Source organism: Porcisia hertigi, chromosome 36, assembly GCF_017918235.1.
Source record: "Porcisia hertigi strain C119 chromosome 36, whole genome shotgun sequence".
Classification (NCBI taxonomy): Eukaryota; Euglenozoa; class Kinetoplastea; order Trypanosomatida; family Trypanosomatidae; genus Porcisia; species Porcisia hertigi.
In genome coordinates, this window is record NC_090595.1 from 2,132,501 (window position 1) to 2,157,322 (window position 24,822).

Here is a 24,822-nt window from a genome sequence, read left to right on the forward strand (position 1 = left end):
TGCACGAACGTGTATGTGACGCACGTCTGCCGCTGCCCACCATCAATACCATGGACCACTTGCGCAGGCGCCAGGGTATAGCCAAGTAGCGATGAGCCTCACATGTCGCACGGCAGGGATGACCACACGCCTTGGGGCGAGGGGAAGGGTAAGAGGGATAGTCGTGTGTTTCTCCCCACCCCTTGCCTGTGGCCTTTGCATTTGTATGTTGCTCTAATCCAGTCAAGCATCCCCACCACGTTGAGTGGGTTTTGCGGGGAGGGGGGGGGGGGTCCGAAGAACAGGGGGAGAAAGAGAAGAGAAAGGGGGGACAGAAAATCCGAAAGTTACAAACACAGAGGAGATGAAGGCATGAGCCGATTGCGTGCTTCGGCATACGCGAAGCCCGATACCTCAAGTGCACCCAGATAAAGCACAGAAGAGGTGCTGCAGACCTGTTTCAGGTGTGGTGTGTGTGGTGCGCAAAGGGGAATACAGACGGGGGGGGGGGGGGCCACAGTGGGAGTAGTGTCAAAGCAAACAGGTCAACGAGAAGGTGAAGGAGCGAGGGAGGGAATGGGAAATAGAAAAATATTTTAGAGGCCACACATAGGGGTGTTTGGCATTTGTGAATAATGGTGGGAGAAGCTGGGGAGAAATGGGCGTGACAACAAAAAAAAAGAACAGTTGCGCGACATTGCTGTCCGGTTTCTCCCGCCCCCGCCCCGCCCTCAAGCAACAACTCTCTCCGCCTCGAAGGTGGTGAAATATATATATATATATATATACATAAATCAGTTGGGAAGCTTTGATTGAAAACAATGAAAGAGGGTGCGGAAACGACGCCTCGTCGGGCCAAGCCTGGCAGTCAACTCGAAGCGCCGCCCACCCACCCCACCCCACCCCAGACCATATCCCTCCCTTTTTCTGGTCTCAGGTGAAAATCAATAACTTTTGATACACGAATAGGCACCCAAAAAACACACACACAGAGGTACACGTATATACACATATATATATATAAATATATAAACATATATATTTGTGTATGTGTGGGGGGGAGGGGTCTCTCTACGAGCGTGGCACATATATCTGCGCTCTGTGTTTATAAGAGAAAAAAACGTGTGCGTTCATGCATATACAACTGAAGGTTTGTCGTAGATGGAGACGCACCAACCAGCGTGTAGGTATTCACAAAAGGCATTGTGGCTGCGGAAATCGAACCACACACACACACGCACACACACAAACCATAGACAGAACGGCGCATGGCTGCACTCTCACACAGAAACACACACCCGCACGCGAACTTTTTTTTTCCAGGACACAAGGGGAGAGGGAGAGAAGGAGAGAAGAAAGCGGAAGGGAGGGTGGAAGGGAGAGCGGAGGGTGGAAGGGGGGGAGGCAATCTTCTTATTCTTTTAAGGAGAAAATACACACGCCAAAGAGAACACCCGTGAAAGAGCACAAACAACTTTTGATTAATGACCCAAAAAAAAAACATAACAAAAAAAATAGCCAAATGTTTCAAAAAAGGGACACACACCCACCCACCCACCCCCATCCCACCAATGATTGTTCGTGGGTGACTCCCTTCGCTTGTGTACTTGAAACAGTTTGAGCCCACGAAGAAATGAGAGAAACGGGTCACTTATTAGGCACCAAGAACCAGTGCAGAGAGCGAAAAGAAAAAAGGAAAGGAATCGAGCTCGGGGAAGCCGGCGAAGTCAAAACTACGTGTGTGTGTGTGTGTGTGTGTGTGTGTGTGTGTGTGTGTGTGTGTGTGTGTGTTGCGTACATCAAACACCGGCTTCGAACACGCAAGTTGGTGTGGTTGTTTGTGCACGTGTGAAAAAAAACGCAGAAGGGGGTCCCCCTGGAGAGAAGCCGCCGTCAACGCATTATACGCAAGCGAAATCACTAACAGACATACAATACGCGCTACAAAAATTATAAATATGACACACATATACACACACACAAACACACACACACACAGAAAAAAGTAGGGGAGAAGCAATGCGTCCTAGTGGGGAGGGGGGAACAAAAAAAAAGAGTGAGTGAGGACGAGTTGAAGAACCTAGCTAAGCGAGCGCAACGGAGGAGATGGGCGAAAATCGATCAAGAAAATATTGAGGGTGAGCTCATGAACGAGGAGAGAGAAAGGAGGGGAAAGGGGAAGGGGGGAAAGGGGGAAAAGGATGTCATTCTCGTAAAATCTGATATATTTGGACGCAGAATTGATGAAGTGCACATGAACGAAAAAAAAAGTGAAAATGAATATTTAGAAAACAACGATAACACGGGGGAGAGAGCAGGCCAACGACAAAAAAAAAACGGAAGGCAACACAAAAAATAGGCAGGTACGGCGGCCCTACGTGTAAGGGAAGACGTTTGCTTTTCTACGTATACCCGCGTGTCTTTTTTTCGTGTGTGTGTGTGTGTGTGTAGCGCACAGAAAGAGAATATGTTGAGGGGAGAACACAACAAGGCCGCTTGAAATATGGGGGGGGGGGGAGAGAAGAGGAGACTGGTACTGTGCACTATCTATCGCGTATAGGCAAGCAATAAGTTTTGAGGGGGGGGGGAAAAGGAGGCGTCTGTGTAGGAGTATGACACATACATGTCTCCTCGCCCTCCCGTTTCGATCTCATCTCCACAAACGTTGTTTCTGCACCTCAGTGCGTCTACAGAGGGGGGAGGGGGGGGGAAGAAGAAGAGAGCAAAAAAGAAATAATAGAGAAAAGAAGTGGCACTAGCAAAATCACTAAACGAACAGGAGAGAGAAGTAAAAAAAGGGGGGCAGCACAGCAGCAGTGTGACCCCCCTTGTGCTCACCTGGAATTCATGCACAGCACACACACACGGAGAGAGAGAGAGAGAGAGAGCGAGCATACAAGAGAGAAACAGGAGAATTCCGGGAAGAGGGGAGAAAGAGGTCTATCAAATACACATCCTGACGCACTTACAAACGCATACAACCTACAAGAACAGAGAAGCGAACAAACGAGCACACCCAGGAAAGGCCCGAAATAAAAAAAGAGAAAAGTGGGACGAGACGGAATCGTAACCGAAACAAAAAGAGAAAGACGCACAAGGCTGTCACATATATAAATATAAATATATAAATTTATATAAATTTATAAATATATATACCGAGAGAGAGAGACATCTGGCAGACACACACACACACACACACACACTATAAGGGGGAGGGAGGAAGGAGAGAGGGGGGAGGGGGGCACAGACGCAAAAAACAGCGCTGGTTTGATGTTTGGTGGAGGTGGAGTGGGTAAAAAACAGGGGACGGTCCGTGTGAAGCGCATATGGAGCAAAGTGGTGGACAAACCAAAGAGAAGCCCTCCTCCTCGTCCCTCTTGTCGAGTGTGTGTGTGTGTGTGCGTGTGTGTGTGTGTGTGTGTGAAAACGGCGCAGACAAGATAAAAGTGAAGAGACCAGGAAGTATCGTGAATGAACAAAAAAAAACCTTTTTTTCAAGGAGCTGCGACAAAAACAGAGAGGGAAACGTGGAAGAGAATCGTGTCTACTAGAACGCGAAGAGAAGTAGAGAAGTGGGTGTGGAAGAAGAGGAGGACGAAGAAGGCATAACCAATTCCTCCACCGACTCACGTCGGAATTGGGGAAGAGGGAAGGAAGGGGGGGGTAAAACAACGAGATAAGAAATGAAGGGGGGGGGGCAAGAGATAATTCCAATGGCATCAGCATTAAACAAAAGAGGGCAAACCATTTTTATGTTTGGTTTGTTTTCCCTGCCAAAAAAAAGGAAACACAGTGGGAGGACACACACGTGTGAGAAAAATTGGGGAAGAAAAAAATAAACGTAAGAAAGGGCGAATTCGGGCGAACGGGGAAACCAACAACGACCGCGCAAAAAAAAAAAAGAAAGCGGAAAAAAAAGACACAAGCAAAAGAAAGCCGAATGAACAGAACACATAATACCGAAGTCAGAGACACGGACGAAGAAGGACTCGTTTTTTTTTTGTTAGGGTGTATCGAGGAAAAGTAGTCAAGACAGAAAGGGTATACGACGAGCCCCCTGGGGAAAAGGAAGAGGAGGAAGAGGGGAGGGGAGGGGGGGGGGGCATACACATGTATACATGAAACATCAGAGGATCGAAGAGATATGTAGAAAAGAAGAGCAAATAGATGCGTGGGTGTGAGTACGAGGACATTCGCTGATGCTCATATCCAAGACGGCCACTCAGTCTATTTGAGAAAAAAAAATAATAAGCAAAAAAAGGTGGGGGCCCTCCCCCTCATTTATATGGCGAAAAAAGTGACAATGTGTAACAGATGGGGTAGATGATTAGTGATCAAAGAAAAAAAAGGGGGGGATGGAGGAGAGATGGAGGAGAAGGGGGGTTAGAGCACATAAAGACACGGAGAGCACATGAAAACTCCTCTAAATAATTAAAAAAAACAGCGAAAAAAAAGGGAGTCGCTGACAATTACGGGTGGGTGAGATTGGAAAAAAAATAAACTTCACATAGTGCAGCGCACACATACATACAAGCAGGCCCGCGTCAGACGCGGATGCCAGCGATGTTTTTTTTTTTTTGGGGTGTGTGTGTGTGTGTGTGTGTGTCCTTATCCCCCTCTTGCTGTTCAGTCCTCTTGTGTTATGATGATTATTTGTCCCTACTCTTTTATCTCGTGCTGCAGACTCTACAAGCGTGCGAGCACTAGACCTTGAAAAATGATATCACAAACACGCGTAGAGAGAGAGAGAGAACGCGGCGGAAGGGGCCTCGTGCAAGCCGGGCAGGAGCGCTATTTCCATCCACACACACACACACACACACACACACACACACCCTTTGCCCTTCTGGAGTTCAGCAAGTGGACGCCAAGTTGCATGTTGATTGCCATGTTTCTGTGCGGACACGTAGTACATGCAGACAATACGACATCTTTTTGCTTTACTGTAAGCCTGTAGAGGCGCCTCCCTCCCTCTCTCCCTCCCCTCCCCTCCCCCGTCGGTTTCTCGAGACCGCCTCTGCATGATTTCCCCCCCCCCCAATCGTCTCAAGAGAGACCCCCGCTTTACCACCTGATGCTTGACAAGGATCTGCCACCCCTTTCGTTTCTCTCAATTTTTCTTTGCGTCAAAATTGCAAAAGAGAAATTCAAGAGAAACAAAAAAAAGGAGACAAAAATATTTTTTTTCAAAGCGCCTCCGTGGGTATGGACACACCGTGTCATGGGGAATGTGGGGAAGCCCAAGCTGATCGCGCCGCGCCTCGTATCAAATAAATCTCCTCAACGGCGGCGGGGGGGAGTAAAGGATGGTTGCGCTCCACCAGGATGCGCTTACACCGATTTAATTGCATATACACACCGTGCTTGCATGCTGGAGTACAACTGTGTACAGAAAGAGGGGTGGGGGGAAGATTTCTATGCGGCATCAGGATATACGCACAGAGGGGAAGGTGATGCGTTTGGGGGGAAGGAGACGCTTGCCATCATGACAATAAAGCACGTGAGAAGATTCACCGAAAGAATTAGAAAAAAAATGGATGGGCGTGTTGGAATAAGAGCGCAACCCAACAAACTACCGAATAGGAGGGAGGAAGGAGAGGGAAAAAAGGGGGGAGGCCACCGCGGCCATCAAGCACATGAGGGAAAGCATCAACGTCGAGGAGGAAAAAAACAGCCCGTAATGCACTAGGGAATTCAAAAATTCACACACGCATATGCCCTAAACCAAAGAGGAAAGGGGGAGGGGGGTATGAGGTAGAGAGGGACGTCTCCGGGAAAAAAAAAAAGAGAAGGTGACCCACCACAAATCCAGAAAGCCCACGGGGGGCCGCACTGGCGTCTCATTGTTTTTTTTTTTTGGAGGGGTGGGGAGAAAGAGAAAAAAAAACGAGGGAGGATGACAGTGAGGAAGTGGAAGAAGAAAACACGCATATAATTGAGTCCATGGAGACTGGCATACGTCCAGGAAAAGGAAAAAAGGGGGGGAAGAAAACGGGTGGGCGTAGAATTCTCTTTTTTCAACTTCTTTCACACACACACACACTAGGGGAAAGACAAGGGGAGGTGATTCAAATATTTGAAAAATATATATTCATTGATAAACAAAAAAAAACGACGAAAAAGGAACGGAGGAAGGAGCACATAAACACGAATCACATGATACAGGTAACATTTTTTTTTAAAGAGCGCCACACGCAATAGCATCAACATTGGATGAGCAACTCCAAAGCGTGTTGTATGTGTGTGTGTGTGTGTGTGTGTGTGTATGTCGAGGTCGATAAAGACTTCCAATAAAATGAATCACGGCAACAGTAGACGCTGCAACCAAATACAAACGCATACACACACATACACACACATATAAATATATATCTACCTGTATATATGAATAAATTGTACAAGCGAAATGTAGGAAGGGGGGCGTAGGAAGAAGAAACCACAAAAACAAACCACACCGCAACAACAGAGGCGACGTAAAGACACACACACACACACACACACCGACATACACACACATATATACACATACATACACACACACCAACATACACACATACAGTCATCCATTATACAAACGCACGTGTCGATCTTTTTTTTCCCCGCTGCACAAGAGTCAGATAATGAAAGAGCAGGGGAGGGAAGATGCGCGGTTGAGATGTGGGGTACAGAACTGCGGGAGGGGGGGGGTACAAAGAAACAAGGAAAGAAAAGCGAATGGTGTTGGAGTTCGAAGCAAACATACGAGCAAGTACACGCATTTGGGGGAGGAGGGGAAGGAAAAACGGGGGTATCCAAAGAAATGCTACAGTGAAACTGTGAAGGGGCGTTGTCCTGAGTGAATGTGAAGGGGAAAGGGGGCGAAACGCTTACGCAGAAAACGATAGAATGGGAGTTGACCGCATCCTCCCTTTTCTATTCTTTGTTCCCTGTTGCGTCTCCCCATGGCTCCCTTCTCCCTCGGTTTCATCTCTTTCTTTTTCCCGTACCCTTTCCTCCTTTCGGTGTTTGTCCTCTGTTGTTGCCGATGTAGCTCGATAATCAGCAACGGTGCACTTCGGTCGAGCACGATCCCTCATAAGTGTAAGCGCGCTCTTCCGTGTCGAGGTTATTCGCCGCACATCACTAACCACACGTTTGTTAACCCCCACCCCCTTTCCACCACCACCGCTAATTCATTCTGGAAGATCACTCTCCCTGCTGGTCTTGTTTTTTTTTCCCTTGCTTCTTTACCGATGCTGCAGTTGCCGCCGTACACCACGGACACATTTCTGTGAACGGGGGAAGGGAAGATGGACAGTGGGTGGGGAGACGAGACGACGAACACACCGCAAACATTGTTTCCTCCCTCCTCACTTGCCGACAACGACCCACTTACATTCAGCCGAGATCCGGCAAACGTCACCACAAAAAGTTACACACAGGCAGACAGAAACAAACAAAAAAAAAAGGAGGGACAAGAAGAGGGAGGAGGGAACGAGTCTCTACGAGACGCTCAGCAACAAAACATGTCCAACTGGTGCTTGGGAACATAAAAGGGGAAGGGGAAGGGGGGGAGACGAATAAAAGACACGGAAAGGAAGGGAAAGGGGGAACAACGACAAACCCAGGCACAGACAGACACACGGGAAGACAGAGAGAGAGAGAGAGACGTATGAGGGGGATGAGAGAAACGGCGAAATAAGAGGGGAAAGTAAAAAGAGTGTTGGCTGTAAATCATATAGAGGTGGAGAGCCAGACGGTGCGAGGGATGTTACAGCAGGCGATTCTGCTGCGGAGGCCGAGGGGAGGGGGGAGGGGAGGGAAGGGACTCAAAAACATGAAAGAAATAACGAGAGCAAAAAAGCTCGACTGCCAACCAGGAAACATAGCGAGATGGAAGAAAATGGGGAGGGAGGGGGGGGAAGGTGTTCACAAGGAAGAAATGTCATGAGAGCGAGCGCCAAAAGAGTAGACAAGAAAAAAACAATATGAAGATGACGACAACACAAAATGAAAAAAACAAACTCTACCATGTGAAAGAATGAAAGAGGGAGGGAGGGGAGGGGGGGGTCTGTCATCGTCATTCCATCATGATTCTCTTTGTCGAATGTTAGCCGGTAGTGATTTGGTACGTGATAGACGGTGGCTGCTCTGTTTTTTTTGTTGTTGTTGTTGATGTTGTTATGTTATTTGCGTGTGTAGATGAGTTGCATTTGTCCTTTTCTTGTTTCTGCTTTCTTCAGCATATGCGCATCCCTTGAATCTCATGCCGGTTCTCTTTTCTCTCTCTTGTCCTCCGTTCGCGTAAGCCCCCGTAGAAGCAAAACAAAGAGAGAAAAAACGGACTATCCTCTCCATGCGCGCGCACACACACACACACGGATAGACAAGCACATTGGCAGAAAAAACAAAGGGTCAACAACACAAACGACACATATATAAGCGAAGTGGGGGAAGCTTGGACATTTTTTTTTAATATTGAAAGCAAAACCATCAAAGAGACAAGAATAGATACAGAGGTGCCGATGAGGCACAAAAAAAAAAACAGGGAAAGGAAAGGAGGAACACACTTATACACAACATAGCGCTCAAGCATCTTCATGCTCAAGTTGGCAACACAAGAGTGGTATAACGCATAGTGAACCTGACAATAACAAAAAGGCATGCACTCAGCCACGTAAGGAAAAGCTGCGGCCAGCACAGTACAGTACAGCACATAAATGATGCTACCCTCTACACGATTAAAAGTGAAATGCGAAACCACGGCAACGTCCCACTACAGAGGAGGGAGGGAGGGAGGGAGGGAGGGGAATACGTGCCCAAAAAAAAAGGTATAAGGTGATAGAAGGCCCCACGCCCTTCACATCAAAAATACACACACACACACACGCGCGCGCGAAAAAAACATGTAGAAAAAACAAATGGGGAAAAAAAAGCACAGAATACGTAACACAAAAAAAAAAAATAAGGAAGCCACCGTCGCCGCTCTGCTCGACTGCCCTATCGATGCACTCCTCACGTTTTTCTTTGGGCTTGTGACCCGGACCGTCAAATGCTCTTTCCATGCATCTCTCTATTTCTGCAGCCCCCCTCTTGACTTTTAGCTTTCCGCTTTAACTGCACCGTCGCTCCTTTTTCCCGTACCCAAACGTCTCGCAGCTCACACACACACACACACACACACACACACATATGTGCGCACATGGCTGCAAAATATATATATATATATGCGAAGGCTTAATATACAGAGGTACACACATATACATATATACATACGGTGGTGGCAACATTGTAGCCGATAGAAAAAGTAAAAGAGAAGTCCGTGGGGTGGTGTGGTGCACAACCGTGAAGAAAAAGCTTCGACACGAGCAGACGCAAAAAGCGAGTCAGCCACTTAGTGAAGGCACAAACCAAAAATAAAAAACATCGGCGGCAGCACAAACTGCCGAGAGCAACCACACATTTGCGGGCGGGGAGGGGAGGGGAGAAGAGGGGGGGGGGAGTGGATCAACCGGAAAAAAAAGCGCATAATCCGCCCACAGCAAAATACATAAAACCAAAATAAATGAAAGTGAAAGGGGAGAGGGAGGAGGGGAGGGGAGGGGAGGGGAAAGTGGAGGGGGAGGGGAGGGGCAATGACGACTTGACACCAAACATAAAAACAAAAACAGCGTCAAATGCGAAAAGGCGCTCATAAAGACGCAACGGTGGAGAAAACAAAAAAGACACACACACACACACACGCACACGCGAAAAGCGAAAGATATCTGCGTACGCCGCCGCAATCACCACGCGTTTGTGCTGGACTATGTATGTGTGCCAATCTCGTTCCCTCCTTCAGCATACACACACAACTAGATGTTGGCCTTCAGCACAAAGGCTCGGTAGCCCCTGTGTCAGAAAGCCCGGGGGCAGAAACCTTGCCCCAGATCACCTCGTCGTCCGCCACGATACGAGAAAGAAATGAAGGTGTCAGGACCTCGCCCATGGGAGTAGCCAAGGGAAGGTCATCCTTTGCCAAGCCGTATCGGAGATGCGAGCACGCCTTCGCATCTGTCCCGGTTGGTATGCAGTTGGCGCTGATCGCCGTGTTCAATGGGCTGTCCGTTGTTGAGAAGATCGCAGTCTGGTTTGGATCCAGAGCATTCCCGGCGCTGTTGAACTGCAGTGAGATCGCAACAGACCGCTGCGTGTTTGTGAGATGACACTGTTGCGGCGAGTGATTCTGGGCACTTTCACTGGGCGTGCTCTGCAGCGGATGCCTCGCTGGCACACCCTGCATCTCAAAGAGCGGTACCTGCTGTGGCTGCTGGAGAGATTGATGGTTGGGAGAAAAAGAGGGAAAAAATCCTGGAATGAAAACATTCGACTGTGGCTGCAGGGGCTGGCCATGCGGGCCCACAAAGACCTGCGGCAGCGTCACTGTCTGGTAGTACTGCGGCACAGAGGCAGACAGAGCCGTCCTATAGAATGACTGCGGCTCCTGCGACGCCACACTCTTCGCCACAGAAAACCCGTGTTGGCCGCTGGATGCAATCATGTACTGACCAGGGGCCGAGGGGGACTGTAATACTTGTTGCTCAGCACATTTGTTAGGCGCGGACGCGACGTACACACACCTGGTTTCCCTGCTTGCATCAACCGTGGTATGCAGCATCGGAGTAGATGCTGGTGCTGGTGCTGGTGCCGCAACAGCAAAGGGCAGGGTGTGTTGGCCGTTCGGCGATACCGACGGCACGCAGCCGTCGCGCATCAAGACGTGGCTACTCGAGTTGACATCTATCGGCAGTGCCGGAGGCGAGAGCGTTGACGAGGTTGGCGTGGAGAGAGGAACGACCAAGGGTGAGAGAGAAGGGGCAGTGGAGAGCTGACTTCCCTGCATCATCGCTGTAGCGAGCATATTGGTGTTCACGCTTGCGGCGTTGTTATCGAAAAAGCGTTGCTTTCGATCAATGCGGTCGCGGTTGTCCTCTGCCAGCTTGACCATGAGTGGGATTCTCTCACAGCTCTCAAACGGGCATGTGTTGTGCAGCTTGCTCACTGCCTGCTCCGCGACGTCGTCGTCTAGGAATAGAATGAAGGCGATGTTGCGCATTCGGTGGGGTGGGTGCCAGTTGTCGCCGCCACCCTCGCGGTCCACCGCGGGCGCCGTATCGCTGTGAAGAGTGACGTTGCTGATGGCACCAAACTCGGAGAACATCTGCCGTAGATGACGTACCGTTATGTCGAGAGGGATGTTGCGCACAAAGAGTTTGCGAATCTTGCGTCGAGCGTCCCCGCACGGGGTGCTATCGTGCTCGCGCTTCGCCCACTGAATGGAGATTTGACGGCCGTAGAGCTCGCGGCCGTCAAGAGCCGCCATGGCAGCCCGGGCCTCCTCGTGGGTGCTGTAGCGCACGAAGGCGGTGCCGAGACTCTCGCCAGTGTGGATGTCGCGCATGAGCGCAAAGGATAGGATCGTGCCGTATCGCTCGAAAAGTTTGCGCATGTCCTCCTCCGTCACAGCCGAGGCCAGCTTGCGAACAAAGAGATTCGTCTGGCTGCGAGGGCCCTTCGGGTTGAGAGCAACAGCCTCATACGACGGCGGCGAAGCAGAGACGGGTGCCGATAAGGATTCGTTGTTGCTGAAAGACCTCATCGACACTTCCTTCATGGGAGTACCAAACGGGTAGGGTGCCGGCGCCGCGATGGATCCTGATGGCGGCACCTGCGGCGGGGCAGCGGTGGAGAGGAAGAACATACTGCAAAAGAATGTATCACTCAGCAGTTTTTCTGCTTCGTTTTTTTTTGTGCAGGTCAAACCTCGGATCGGTTGAGGGGGGGAGGGGGAGGGGGAGGGGGGCGCAATACCCGAACAGGACTGAAAATAAACGTAAAACAACGAGACAAATATGACCCGAGTCAAAAACAAAATAAGGAGGGGAAAAAAAGATGAACCTTTATGTGACAGGTGATGCGCCCGTCTAATAATGAGCTGAGACAATGAGCTGTCACCCTCCCTACTCCCCTCCCTTTGTTTTGTTTTCGTGATGTTGTTGATTCGCACTTCCGCACCTCGAAGAACACAATGGGAAGAGTCGGGGAAGAAAAGAACGTGAAGGGGGGGGGGGATCGAGAAAAAAAAAAGAATGAGGCTTCGTGTGTGTGTGTGTGTGTGTGTGTGTGTATGGTGGGGGTGAAGAGGCCTGAAGAAGAGGGGAGAGACTTCTCAGCGGTGTCTCAAGTCAATCCAAAAGGACGCGAGTACTCCCCAGGCCTCTTGTCTAGTAAAACGAGCTTAGTACACACAAAAAAATAAAAATTAAAATTAAATAAAACACAAAGGGCAGAATGTGAACGGGAAAGGGGGGAGGGGAACACCTAAGGCGCGGCGAGGCTCAACAGCGAGAGGGGTGGGTGGGCTACAAAGAAAGTCTTTAAAAAAAGAGGCAGAGTGAAATAGGATGTGTGGAAGGGGGAGGGGGAGAGTAGAAGGATGGAAGGTTGAGCGATGATTTTTGTTCTTTTTCGTTTGTAGTGATGATGAGTAGAGATTTTTCTTTCTTTGCTTTTTTTTTTGTGTGTGTGCACTTTTGCCTTGAAACTGGCGGAATGGGATGAAGAAAAGGGGGTAAGAGGTGTGGGTGTGTGGGTGTGTGTGAGGGGGGGGGGAGGGGAGGCACAAAAAGGGGGCGGTTGCACCGTGTTTATGGCCTCGCGTGAGAAAGTGCAACAGATGAAAAAAAAAGGAGAGAGAATGATTATATAAAGATATCATACAAATCAACTGAAGAGAGGGGGGAAGAGAAGGCAGCGTGCGATCGACACGGCTGCGGAGAATCCTCTGCCGTGGGGGGGAAAAAAAGGAGACAAGAAGATGGTGATGACGGGGTGGGCTTGGCTGATAGGCATGGGCATATGTGTACACTCTTGTAAAGATGGGCAATCACAGAAAGAGGGAGAGGGGGGAAGGGGGAAAGGCGGGGGGCAAAAACAAGCGTGGATGTGCATAAAACTTTTAAAAGTGCACACAAGTGAAGAAAATAGGCGAAAACACACAGCAAAGCCAATAGTGAAACGTCAGCTCGAACAAACAGGTAGATGGGGTGGGGAGAGCGGACAGAAAGCGAGGAAAGGAGAGGGAAGGAGAGGACAGCGGGGTTGGGATCAAGTTCCAAGTGTAGGGGACGCGTAGCGAAAGAGGCGAATAGTCAGACACAGAAGTGCTTACGCGCGCGTACAAGCACCATGATTGAAAAGTGATGCACGACAATGGTGGGGAAGAAAGGGGTGTATAAAAGCAGAGAGACAAGATGGGGAGGGAAAAAAGTAGCTGGGGAGGGGTGGTGTGTAATCAGCGAAGATGCAGTTGGCAGTATTCCGGGAGTCGAGTGACGACAGGAGACTCTACGCACCCGTCAGGGTGACGCGGGGCGGGGGCAGGGGTGCAAGAGAAAGGTGTGTCGTGTGTTGACCCGTCCTACCCTCCCTTTCGCACATTCAATGCATCGATGCACCTTGCAACCAGACTGTCTTGGTATATCCCTTTTTTGTGTCTCTCTCTCTCATCTACTATTCTGGAAACGAAGGGTGTCTGATGAACTCCATGCAATGTCCCCCTCTCTCTCTGCCCCTGTACACTCAAACACAGGGAAAGGGGGGGAGAGAGACAAGCCAATCTAACCCTGCGGCAACGCCCCAGGGAATTCAAAAAAAAGGAAATCAGTGAGTGCGAGAAAAAGGAGCCGAGACTCCCCTTTAGAATACTGTTGCACCCCCTGCCTGCCTGCCCGCCCCCCCTCCTAGTCTCCTGCGCTAGACAAAGCAGCCCCAGTCCACTATTACCAAGCAGAACGAGATGATTCCCATGGGCGGGGAAAAAAGGGGGGAGAGGAGGAAGAAAAGAAGGAAGCAGGCCAGCCACGCGGGGGGAGAAGGGGAGGAGAAGAGGGGTAAAGGGGGGGGAGGGGGGTTACTCTCCCACATATAATTCTCTCCGAACCTCATCAAAAGTTTTTTTTCTGCAGCCACGGGTGGCGCACCACCTCAGACATCGTCGGTCGCGCGACGGGGTCCTTCTGGAGCATCGCATGAATGAGAGCAAGTACACCGTCAGTTAGGGTAACGAAATCATTGGGAGTTGTAGACGCACTATCGGTCACGGAGTTCGTCTTGCTAGTGAGTCCTGGACCGCGGTGCACAAATTTTGAGCCGGTGAGGTTGGGTGGAAGCTGCTGTATGGCATGCAACGTCTGCTGCACCGAATCGCAGTAGAATGGTGGGGTACCAGTTAGCATCTCAGCCAACATGACTCCAAGCGACCAGACATCTGTTTTGCTTGAGTGTGCTTGGCCGGAGACCATCTCAGGAGAAAGGTAATCCAAGGTGCCGCAAACGGTACGGCGACCCTCTGTCTCCTCTTCCGTCAACTCCCCATCAACTCGAACATCATTCCCGTCGCCTGGAATCTGGGCAGCTGCCACTGGCCGGGTGGTTGACAGCGACTGCACGACAGGGCGCGACCAGCCAAAGTCTGCCAGCTTGGCAATGTCATCCGCATCGACGAGGACGTTCTCCAACTTCAGGTCTCGGTGCGCCACACCGAGGCCATGCAGATGCACCAGCGCCTTCGCTACATGGCGAATGTAGCGTGATGCTTGTTTCTCCGAGAAGCGATGCTGCGGTGCAGCCCTCAACCGACTCAGCAACGTCCCTCCGCTGCAGTACTCCAGCACAAGGCTGATGGAGTCTGACGTAATGAAGTAGCTGTAGAGCCGTACAATGTGTGGGTGACGCAGTGTCCTCTGTAGATTGATCTCCCAGCGTAGCTGGGCCTCCAGCGGCCGCCACCGCAAGCGGTTTCGGTCAATCTCCTTCAGCGCGAAGAGCAAACCCGATGTACGGTGCGTCGCGAGGGTGACAATCGAATAACTGCCCTCACCGAGCACCTCCTCACGACAGAAATCAGCCGGGCTTAGTTCATGTTGATGGATGCGGTGTGACGTCGATGACACGGGCAACCGCATTGATAAGCCAGGCGTTGCGACCGGCACAGCGGACACCAATGAAGGCTGCGAACTAGCGGATACCAAATCCGAGCCAAGACAAGCTGACACAGGTGAGGAACTAGAAGTAGAGAGCGGAGGTGACGCGGCCCCGGATAAGGCCGAGCACAGACCAGCGGTCGCTGTGAAGTGCCCCACTGGGTGTGCACACGCGGCCGCCAGGCTACTTGCAGTCTCACCGCCGTTCAAGTTGCGAAGAGCTGACGAGCCTGGGGGGCCAACACGTGCACCCCTCGTTGCTACCGCTGCGGCGACCACTGGGCACCTAGCGCTGGATATGGGCCGTCCAGCAGCAGACAAGGGCTCACCACCGGAAGAGGGTGTTGAGATACAATACAGCGGGACGTCGATTGCGATCGCCTTAGCCGCTGTACCCCTGACGACGGAGCTGCTGCCCTTGTCTGGCTCTCGGCGACATGCCGGCTCTGCGTGCTGACGCTTCACGTACGGCTCCTCCTCGTTCTCCTCCTCTCGAGCAAAGTTTGAAACAGTCTCCAGTAGCGGAGTGCAGATTTGGGTGACATCCTGAACAGACGGCCCTGGAGAGGCACAAAGTCTGCTATCCTCTCGGGTACGCAGTCGCATCAGAGCGTGTCTCTGAAGCGACATCTGGTGTCGCAGCGCAGCCCTCGCCGACAAGTGAGGGTTGTTGTTGGCGCTGCCAAGTGGAGGTGAAGAAGAGGGGCATGGCGATGACGTCATCGCTCCCCTCCCCTCCCCCCCGCCTTTACAAACACCCAAAGCCTTCGGCTGTAAGAAGGCCTCAACGCTGATATGGGTGCTGGATATGGAACTTGCGTTGCACAAGTCTCTCTCTATCGGTGCCCCGTGGAGTTCACAGTGTAATAGCGAGGATGCCTTTATTTTCCCTCAGTGTAATGGATTCGCTCAAGCCTCCTGACTCCCTCTCAAACGGGTCGATTGAGTGTTTGCTTTGTTCTTTGTGAATATCTCGGATTACACCTCCTTCAGCACACATACAGGCAGCCATGCACAAGAGGGGGAGGGGAAGGGGGGCAGACACGAGGTTTTATCCCGTTGCCCGTTGCCCGCCTATACAGTTGGAACAAAGCGCAACTCTTTGTCACACCAACAAAAAAAAATGTGGCCTCTTTTTTTTTTTTTTATTTTTGATGCGGCTGCAAATCGACACACACCGCATCCGCTCCCCTGTACACGCTAGGGGGGGGGGGGGTGGAGAGGCACAAGTGGGAGAGGATACAATCGAGAGGGGAGACGGACAGAGGCGAAAAAAGAAAATTTAAACAGTTTTTTTCCAATGGAAAAAAAAAGAGAGAGAAGGGAGAAGAAAAAGAGAAGGAAGTGCAGAAGCCGGAGAGGGAGAGTGAAGAGCTGGGGAGATGGAGGGGAACAGCAAGCAAGCACACTGCTTTCGTAGAAGCGCCCTGAAATCATGACCTCAACGGTTTGATGAAGCACACCAAAAACGTGCTCCACTTTGTGTACAGTGTGTGTGTGTGTGTGTGTGTGTCTGTGAAAGGGAAAAAATAAACGTTATGTTTGGTGTGAAGACGCGGTGGTGGTGGTGTTCACGACACATCACAGATCCTTACCAACACACCACACGACCCCCCTCCCCCTCCCTCCTCGCCTCGGTTTGACCAGCCCACAGCTCCGGATATGAATTCTCGATGCAGGCAGTCACACCTCCCTGAGCCTTTACCCCTTACCTGTGTGCGTCTTTCCGCTGCTGTTCTGATGAACAAGCCATATTTCTTCGAAACGCCAGTTCGTCCCAATCGCCTCACTTCACCCTCCCGTGGAGGGGGGAAGGGGGGAGGGGGGAGGGGGGAACCGGAGATGCCACGTCGCAGACGAGTACGAAAGTTTCAGGAGAGAAAGAGCGCCGTTGTGCGCGCGGAAGCGTACCCACTCACAAACGTGTGAGAGAGGAGAGGGATTGAGAAGAAATGAAAAAGGAAGAAAACCCCATTGTCCATGGAACGACGTGTGCTCTCCCCCAACCCCCTCTCCCTATCTCACCTCACACTCACCTCTGGCCTCCACAACGGTGCCCCCCCCCCCAAAGCTTACACTTAGTGTCAGTGTATGTGGACTTGCCGTTACTTCTTAGGAACGAGTTAATGCCAAGAAATGGAGGGGAAAAAGACATGCAGTGGAAGTGAGTGTCGTGAGTGTGCTGGAGTGGAACGTTTGCGTTGCCGTGGGGAACACATGCAACGGTTTTCAAGGGGGGGTCTTTGGACTGGCAGCCGATTATGGTGAGAGAAACAGGGAGAGGGGTTACACGGATGCAAGCGAGTCGATCTCACCCCCTAGAGTACGGTGCAAGCGCGCGCGCTCCCGCCGTCCACTCTCCTTCCGCCGCCCGCCCCGCCTGCCCCGCCCGCCCCCCCCCCCCGCTTTCCCTCCCTCTTTTCGCTTGTTGAAAGACGCCCCATGCAAACCGTGATTCTTCTCTCGGGCGCTGCCGCGACCTCCGACCTCCGACATCCTCCCCACAACGACGACAACCACAATGGCAGAGATGCCTGAAGAGCCGGTTTCCTTTTCCGCCGGGCATGGGCCTGCTGTCTAGGGGTCATTGAAGCCAATCCTTCAGGTAAGCGCAGCTCTTTGGGTTGACTAAGCCGCGGCACGAAGAAGAACACTGCTCTAGGAGTGGGCACCCTAGGCAGGGAAAGCCCACAGCTGGCATATAAGACCAGCTGTCGATGGCGTCCTTTGCAGACGGCTGCGAGACTGGTGCCGGCTCCCAGAGACTGGATTGACGCAACGCATCCATAGTGCTGCGGCAGACTCCGTCGCCCTCAATGTTGGAGAAAAGCCCACCACTCTCACCCAAATCACGACCGTAGCCACCGGCACCATGAGCAGCTGACGTCGAGGAGGAGAGCGCGGCTGCCAAATACCCAGCCGATCCTGAGGCCGAGTCATTCTCGTGGCGTCCGCGCTGTGACGCCGGTCCCTCCATCCCCGGTGACAAGGGTCGTTGGCGGAGACGCCGCGTTTGGGCGGTAAAGTGACGCATCACGCTCTGGCCACACGCCAGCTGATACTGGGGTGTGTTCACCTCCTCAGTGGTGGCTGGAACGAGCATCTCTAGTACGCCGTCGAGGACGAGGGTGTTGACGAGAGTGCGCAGGTCCTGCTCGGAGAGCTGTTTCGCGACAAAGGAGTGGTTGCCACCGACGGATGTCATCATGCCGGACGACGACGATGGGCCGCCGCCGCCCGGTCGCTGGACCGTCGAGTTGATCATTGTAAAGACAACGGGAACGCTGCCCGGTTGAGTGGGAGTGTCGTGCAGGTGATTTGAGGTATACACTGCACTGGGTGGTGCACTTCCATTGACACGGCCACCGCCAGCGCTCTGCACCCCCTCAGCATGCCGCTTGATCTGGTCGAAACTCACCATCCGCCGCGTTGACACGAACCGTGTCAGTTCGCGACGCCACTCATCTACAAACGCAACATCGATCTCCTCACCACAATACATGGCGCCCCCAGTGATATGCGATGACGGGTCAATGTTGAAGAGCGTGTATATGCGCTTCGCGCGGTTTGTGAAAGAGCGGTGCTCCTTTATAAGATTCTTGGCCGCTAGCGCCGTGAGAGCCTTGCCGAGCTCCGTCTTGGGCATCCGCACTTTGCTCAGAAGCTGTGTCTGATCGATTCCAGTGGACCCACTCGCCCGCACTGCGTCGAGAACCAGAGACAGGTTTTCGTTAATGTTATTCACTATGGAGATGTATATCTGTGTGTCGGCACCAGTGCCGCGGCGCAGGCGCACACGATTCTGCTCCATCAGTTGGCGCACCGCACCCTCGCCGCCGCTGGTGCCAAGCTGCAGCTCCTTCTTGAGACGCTCATAAGGAATGGCTTCCTCCGCGCAGGTCGAAAGCCGGTGCAGGATGCGCTGCTCTACCGTCATGGAAGACGAGAGAGACATTTTGCTGGATGAAAGACGAGTAGTTTGTTTTTTTTTTCTTCCGGGGGGGGGGGGGGGTAGGGTTGGTGAGAGTAATCCCGTATGTCATACGAGTGACCCACACACACGCACAATCGTGACGTGGATCCCTGTGAAGAATGGATGGCGCCAATGATTAAAAAAAAAAGAAAAGCGGTTATCTGTGGTGTAGATTACCTCTCGCACTACACACACACACACACGCACACGCGCTACGCTAGTGGTGGTGGGGGTGGGGGTGATGGAGGGGGGAGAGGGGGAATGAAAGGACGCCCGCTGAGCGGTGAAATGGCGAATATCTCGTCTGCCTCGCACTGTGCTGCTTCACTGAGGGTCGTGCGTTCCGGGAGAGGAATTCAAAACAAAAATGGAGTCCGCCCCATGAGGATTTGTGTGTGTGTGTGTGAATGGGAACAAGACACGCGGAAACAGGCACATGAATGAGCAGACAGGCATATGATTCAGACATATGTAGTGGTGGGGGAAGAAAAAAAGGATTCAAGTGGTAACGGGGGTATCAAGTCGCGCACAGGGGACATTTAAAGAAATACATGAAGAGAGCTATAGCGGCTCTATACAGGAGGAGTGAGCAGGAGCCCCTGCACCGCCCTGGCAGCGGCACTGCCGCCAGCCCTCTGCCGACGACTCTGAATCTCGCCGCCCAAAAGCCTTTGATGTACAAACGTGAAAAGCAATTATGACAAAATGGTGAAGGTCGTAAAATCTGACCAAGGTGTGAGACCCTGCGTTTGTGTGTGTGTGTGTGTGCACGCACTTGTGCAGCCTAAAGAATTGAGGTTAACCGTCTCTGCTTGATGCCCTCCTCCCCCCTAAGCGTTTTGTGGTCTTACGTTTTATGTGCTCATGCAACTCTGGCCTGCATTCCTGTGTTAGGGGCGTGTGACTCTCGGGGGAGCCGACCGCATGCTTCCTTCGACAAAGATGCAACACAGACAATAAGTAAGAACAGTGCGAGAGCGTAGAGTGCGCAGAGGCGAACAATTCACCTGAAAGTGCGGAGGTGGTGATGAGCGATAGCACGCCCCCCCCCCCAAGAAAAAAAAGCATAGAAAAGATGATGATAACATCACAACGCAGCACACCACAACGTCGAGCCGCTCCACACCCCCGACTTTTTGTTTTCATTCCAGATGCTCATGCCACCACCGCCGGCGCCTTTCCCCCTCCGCCCACACACGCGAGACATTAGCCAGTCCCCCCCCCTCCATTTTGCCTTCCCACTGGCCCCATCCCCCGCGGTGAAGAGCAGCAGTTCACACGTGATACAGCAATGCCGACTTGGTCATCTGAGCACGGACCCTCTTAAGATCTCTGCCTCACCACCCGTGTTGCACGTCCACACCACCCCACAGCTGCTTACATGGTGCCCACAGCCGCCACCACGCGGTGGCGCTCCTCGGGGGTGGACGCCTCAGGACTTCCTCACTCCGAAACAGTCAGGGGGCGTTGAAACGCGCTTGGAGCTACGTCGACACCTTTCCATACCGTATGAGAGAGAAGCGGGAAGGGGGAGGGGGAGGGGCGGGTAGGAAAGCTGCCTGCCCCTTCCCCTCCTCCCCTCCCCTGTCGAGCAGTTCAACAGCGTGCTTAACTTAGTGCGCACGGGCGCCACAACGTGCCCAGGACCGACACCATCACCATCCCCTCCCCTTCCCTCCTCCTTTTCGCACCTCTTGTCTGTACTCCTCCACACACAGACATAAAACACGAAAAGGGGGGCGACAAAACACACACACACACACACACACGCTGAAAACAGGGAAAGACACTTTTTTTTTCAAAGGCAAGGAACGGAGGGCGACCAAAGTAAATCGTCCACAAAGAAAGGGGGGCGGGACGGGAGGGGGGGGGGCGTCGGACGATGACTCGAAATCGAGTGCTAATATAGGGAGAAGAAGAATGCAGTGGGTGGGTGAGTGAGGGGGGGGGGAGAGCAAGGAAGGGGGGAAAAAGCTCACAGATCAAAAAAAAAGTCACACCGGGAAAAGACCGACCACACTAAGCGAAAAAAAAAACTCACAACATCTGTGCATAACCCCATTCAAAGATGGGCAACTGACTGGACTGGCACGAGCAAGTCTACGAAGGGACATGAAGACAACACAACCATAACAACTGAAAATCAAACCACTGCACACACACACACACACACACATACACGCGCGCGCGCACCTGACATAAAGAAGACAGCCTTTTGGGGAATAACGGCGCCGGCAGAAACGCAGACACACAAGTACACAGCGGTGCAAAGAGACGCTTCACGGAGAGAGGAGAAGGGAAAAGAGGGCAAAAAGAAAAAAGACGTAGTGTCTCCCCCTTCCTCCTCCATCCCCGGTTAGGAAGCCCCTTTCTTTTTTTTTCTCACCCCTCTCTGTTGAGTCAAGAACACAGACACAGAAATCCAGGAAGAACATCAAAAAAAGAGTGGCATAACTGTTTGCTTTATGTAAATGGAAAGAGAGAGATTGTGGAAAGGGGAGAAGGAAAGGAAAAGGGAAAAAAAAAATTGTGATGCGAATAATAGCGTCCACAAAAGGCAAAGATGAACAAAGTGAGGGGAATCAGCAAGAGGCGGCACAACCACATCATGAGGTCCACATGGTGAGAGGAAAAAAGAACAATGAAAGGCCCCCTCCCCCCGCTCGGTCATGAAACGCTGCGCGACTCCAAGCCCCCCACCCGACCCAATGCCACCAAGACCCAAAACACAACCGCAGGGCCGTCCCTGACATGCATTGGCGTTGCCTTGTGGTGTCGTCCTATCAGAACTAAAGGCGCACGTCGAAAGGAAAAAGGCCAGAAAGAGTGGCGAGATAGGGAGGGAGGGGGGTAGAGCTGTATGTGTAGAGACACACAAAGCGGAGAAGCGAATTACCAACGCAACAAAAGCCGAAAGATAGGAGAGAGAGATCTACAGATCAGCTGGATGTGATCCTGGCCGTGCGCGGGGACAGCTGGTGGCTTGCAGACAGCAATGGGAAACAACAGGCAAGAAAACTCCATCGCGCCTTGCTGCGCCCAGTGAATCGATTTATGGGTCTGTGTGTGGCCGCAAAGAGAAGCACATGTTTCCTTACTAGTCTTTCATATGTGCCGCCTGACGCCGTTCCTCTGCCTTGTACCTCTTTTCGCGAGGTGATCACTTTAGGACGCCTGTTGCAGCGGTGTTTGCGCCGGGCGCGCCTCCAAGTAACTTGAATAGGGTGCTGCAGGACACCATCAGGGAAGCCTTCAGGTCTGCCGCATTTGCCGCCGGGCTATTTGTGAAGGCAGAAAGCGAAACACGAACCTCCTGCTCGTCAATGACGTAACCGAGGCCGTAGCCGTTGCTCTGCATGGGGCCGAAGGTGTAGTACCGCAGCCACGGCTCACTAAACTGGCTGGTGCTCAGCACCGGCGTGCTCGTCTTGAGAAACACGTCGTCTTCAAAGAAGGCGAGAGCAGCCTTGTCGCCATTGATACGTGCGACGTGGCGTAAGGCCATGAGATGACGGTCGTAGCCCTCGCCACGCGCTGCGGCGGCCCGGAGGGCAGCGTGTTGGTTGCTCGTAGCATGAAAAAGCTTAGCAAGCGCCTCCTTGCCGCTCGTGTCGAGTGCGGCGGCGGCCTCGACGCCCTGCTGATGCTGGGCGAGGTACTTCGCCAGCTCCAGCATCTCCACAGACGGCGTATGCATCAGCTCCGATGTGCCGTGAAAGAAGCCAGCGGTGCTGCACATCTGCGTTGTGTTGCACAGCTTGTTGCGCATCTTGTGCATTGCTAGCTGGAGGCAGATCTGTACAAATGCATCCGGCTCGACCCCCAGTGCGGACAGCTGCGCCTTTCCAAAAGGTATGTGGATGGAGTGGACTTCAGTGTCCGCCACAATCGCCAGCGCCTCCTGGCGCGCCGCGCGGATGTGCGAAACGAACGATTTCCCGTATGTTACGCTCAGGGGACGCACGATGCCGCTCACAGCGGCGCCGTCGATGTTCTCCGTCGACACCCCGCGTCCACCCTGCTCCTTGAGGATAGAAAGCACGTCGCCAATCCACTTCGCCCAGTGGACGCGGTCGCTCGCCGTTGCATCGAGGTTGAACGCCACCTGCCCATCCTCTGAGACAATCATCTGGTGCTTGTCGTACCAGCGGTTCTCCAACTCCTCCTTGCTGCCATGCAAGGCGGAAGCCTCCGCGAGACCCTCATCGCTGCCCCACCTCAAACTGTCAAGGCACACCACCAGAATGCTCTCATGGAAGAGGCGCAGAACCTCGGCGTTCTCGGGAGTCTTGATGAGCTCCTGATACGCCTGGCCCCACACAGCGCGGCTACCAGCGGTCAGCACCGACACAGGAGACGTGTTGTCTTGGTCGGGCGTGATGTTGAGAATCAGCTCGAAGGATTTCTGGATCAGTTTGCGGTCAAGTACGCGCCGGTGCTCGTCAAAGACGCGGACCATGTAAGAGTGGCCGTCATGTAACACAATAACGTGGCTCAAGTGCTCCAGGGACGTGGTGTGCACCAGATCGGTCTCCTTGGACGGGATGAGGCTTCGGCCAAACTCTGTGAGAAGCGGCGACACGTCGTACTGCGTGGCTGGGTCAGCCGGAATGGAGAGTCCGTTCGTCCGTACCTCCTGGACCCAGCATGCAATGCCGTAGGTAAGGGCCGAGGCCACGCCAACCTGCGTCCCATCTGTCCCAGAAATATCCCGCTGCAGAACAAAGCCGATGTTCTTGTTTACCTCTAGTGGGGAGCGGCTGCTGAGCGCCCCTTGAGCCAAGAGGTCCTCCACATAAGTGAATGGCGCCTTACCCGACTCAGCTGCAGCTTTGTCTGTCTCCACGAGATGCCTCTGAAGTACCGGGGCAGAGGACTCAACGAAGGAGTCCAGCTTGGAAAGATGCGGTGCCGTCACCTCAGGGGACCACAGAGCTCGCAAGGACGCACGATACCCCTCCATGGAGGACGCCACAGAGGGAATAGGCAAACGTGGCAGCTTAAGGACGTTGCCCTGCAGCTCGGTGGCGCTGATACGCTTCATGGTGTAGTTGAGACAAACAAAACACGCGAGAAAAATGTGCGCGGAGGCAGAGTAAAACACACACGAAATCGAGCCGAAGAAGAAAAAGAGGAAAAGAGACGGGGCGGTTCAGTGAAGATGTGAAATAAAAATTATATATCAGAACACAGATCAGAAAAAAAGGGAGAAAGAGAAAAAAAAACAGAGAAGTTAACCCGATCCACGGCTTCGGTGGATGCCGCTCGCGAACAATAGACGGTGGTGTGGAGAAAAGGATCGGGTCCCTCTCTCTCTCTGTGTGTGTGTGTGTGTGTGGAAGAAAGAGAGCGAGGTGACAACACACAAACAGAGCAGTCAACAGAGGAAAAATAAAAATAACAATTTTAGGGGAAAATGTGAATATCAAAAGAAGACTAGACGAGAGGTCAGACACGAGTGGCACCAACTTGTTTTTCTTGGAAATTATACACCAACGTCCCTGTCCGTTGGCGCGGAAAGCAAAGCGACAAGGAGGAGAACCAGAAGAGGGAAAAAAAACGTGTGAAGGCAAAGAGTGAAAAAAAAAGCTTCTGATGCGCGTTTGCAGGTGAGAATAGTCCCGTCACTCCTATTTTTTTCTTGTTCCCTCTTCACTGCTGCCTGCGTGCGCGTTCTTTCACGTGCACTTTCTGTTTTATCCGCACAGTAACAAGTGGGGAAGGGGGGGGGGACAAACGAAGAAGCTTCACAAAAAGACGATCCCCTCTGTTAGCTGCAGTTCTATCGCCGCTTCTGTCGGAGGACGGAGTGGAGGGTAAAGAAGAACTCAAGACACCGCTCTCTCGCTGCGCAACCAAAGACAGCCG

The 24,822-nt window shown here is 52.3% G+C and overlaps 4 protein-coding genes across 4 annotated transcripts; all 4 read right to left on the reverse strand.

The window, feature by feature from the left end:
• Positions 1-9,826: 9,826 nt before the first annotated feature.
• Positions 9,827-11,698, reverse strand: JKF63_00538 (uncharacterized protein; the record flags this gene model as incomplete). Its single annotated transcript, XM_067896589.1, has 1 exon — positions 9,827-11,698. The coding sequence occupies one exon, from the start codon at positions 11,696-11,698 to the stop codon at positions 9,827-9,829; it is 1,872 nt and encodes a 623-aa protein (XP_067752746.1).
• A 2,245-nt stretch (positions 11,699-13,943) lies between these two features.
• On the reverse strand, positions 13,944-15,611 carry JKF63_00539 (uncharacterized protein; the record flags this gene model as incomplete). The annotated part of the gene is made up of 1 exon (XM_067896590.1): positions 13,944-15,611. The coding sequence occupies one exon, from the start codon at positions 15,609-15,611 to the stop codon at positions 13,944-13,946; it is 1,668 nt and encodes a 555-aa protein (XP_067752747.1).
• A 1,954-nt stretch (positions 15,612-17,565) lies between these two features.
• On the reverse strand, positions 17,566-18,936 carry JKF63_00540 (uncharacterized protein; the record flags this gene model as incomplete). Its single annotated transcript, XM_067896591.1, has 1 exon — positions 17,566-18,936. One exon carries the CDS (start codon positions 18,934-18,936, stop codon positions 17,566-17,568), a length of 1,371 nt encoding a protein of 456 aa, XP_067752748.1.
• A 3,178-nt stretch (positions 18,937-22,114) lies between these two features.
• On the reverse strand, positions 22,115-23,998 carry JKF63_00541 (uncharacterized protein; the record flags this gene model as incomplete). Its single annotated transcript, XM_067896592.1, has 1 exon — positions 22,115-23,998. The coding sequence occupies one exon, from the start codon at positions 23,996-23,998 to the stop codon at positions 22,115-22,117; it is 1,884 nt and encodes a 627-aa protein (XP_067752749.1).
• Positions 23,999-24,822: the final 824 nt, after the last annotated feature.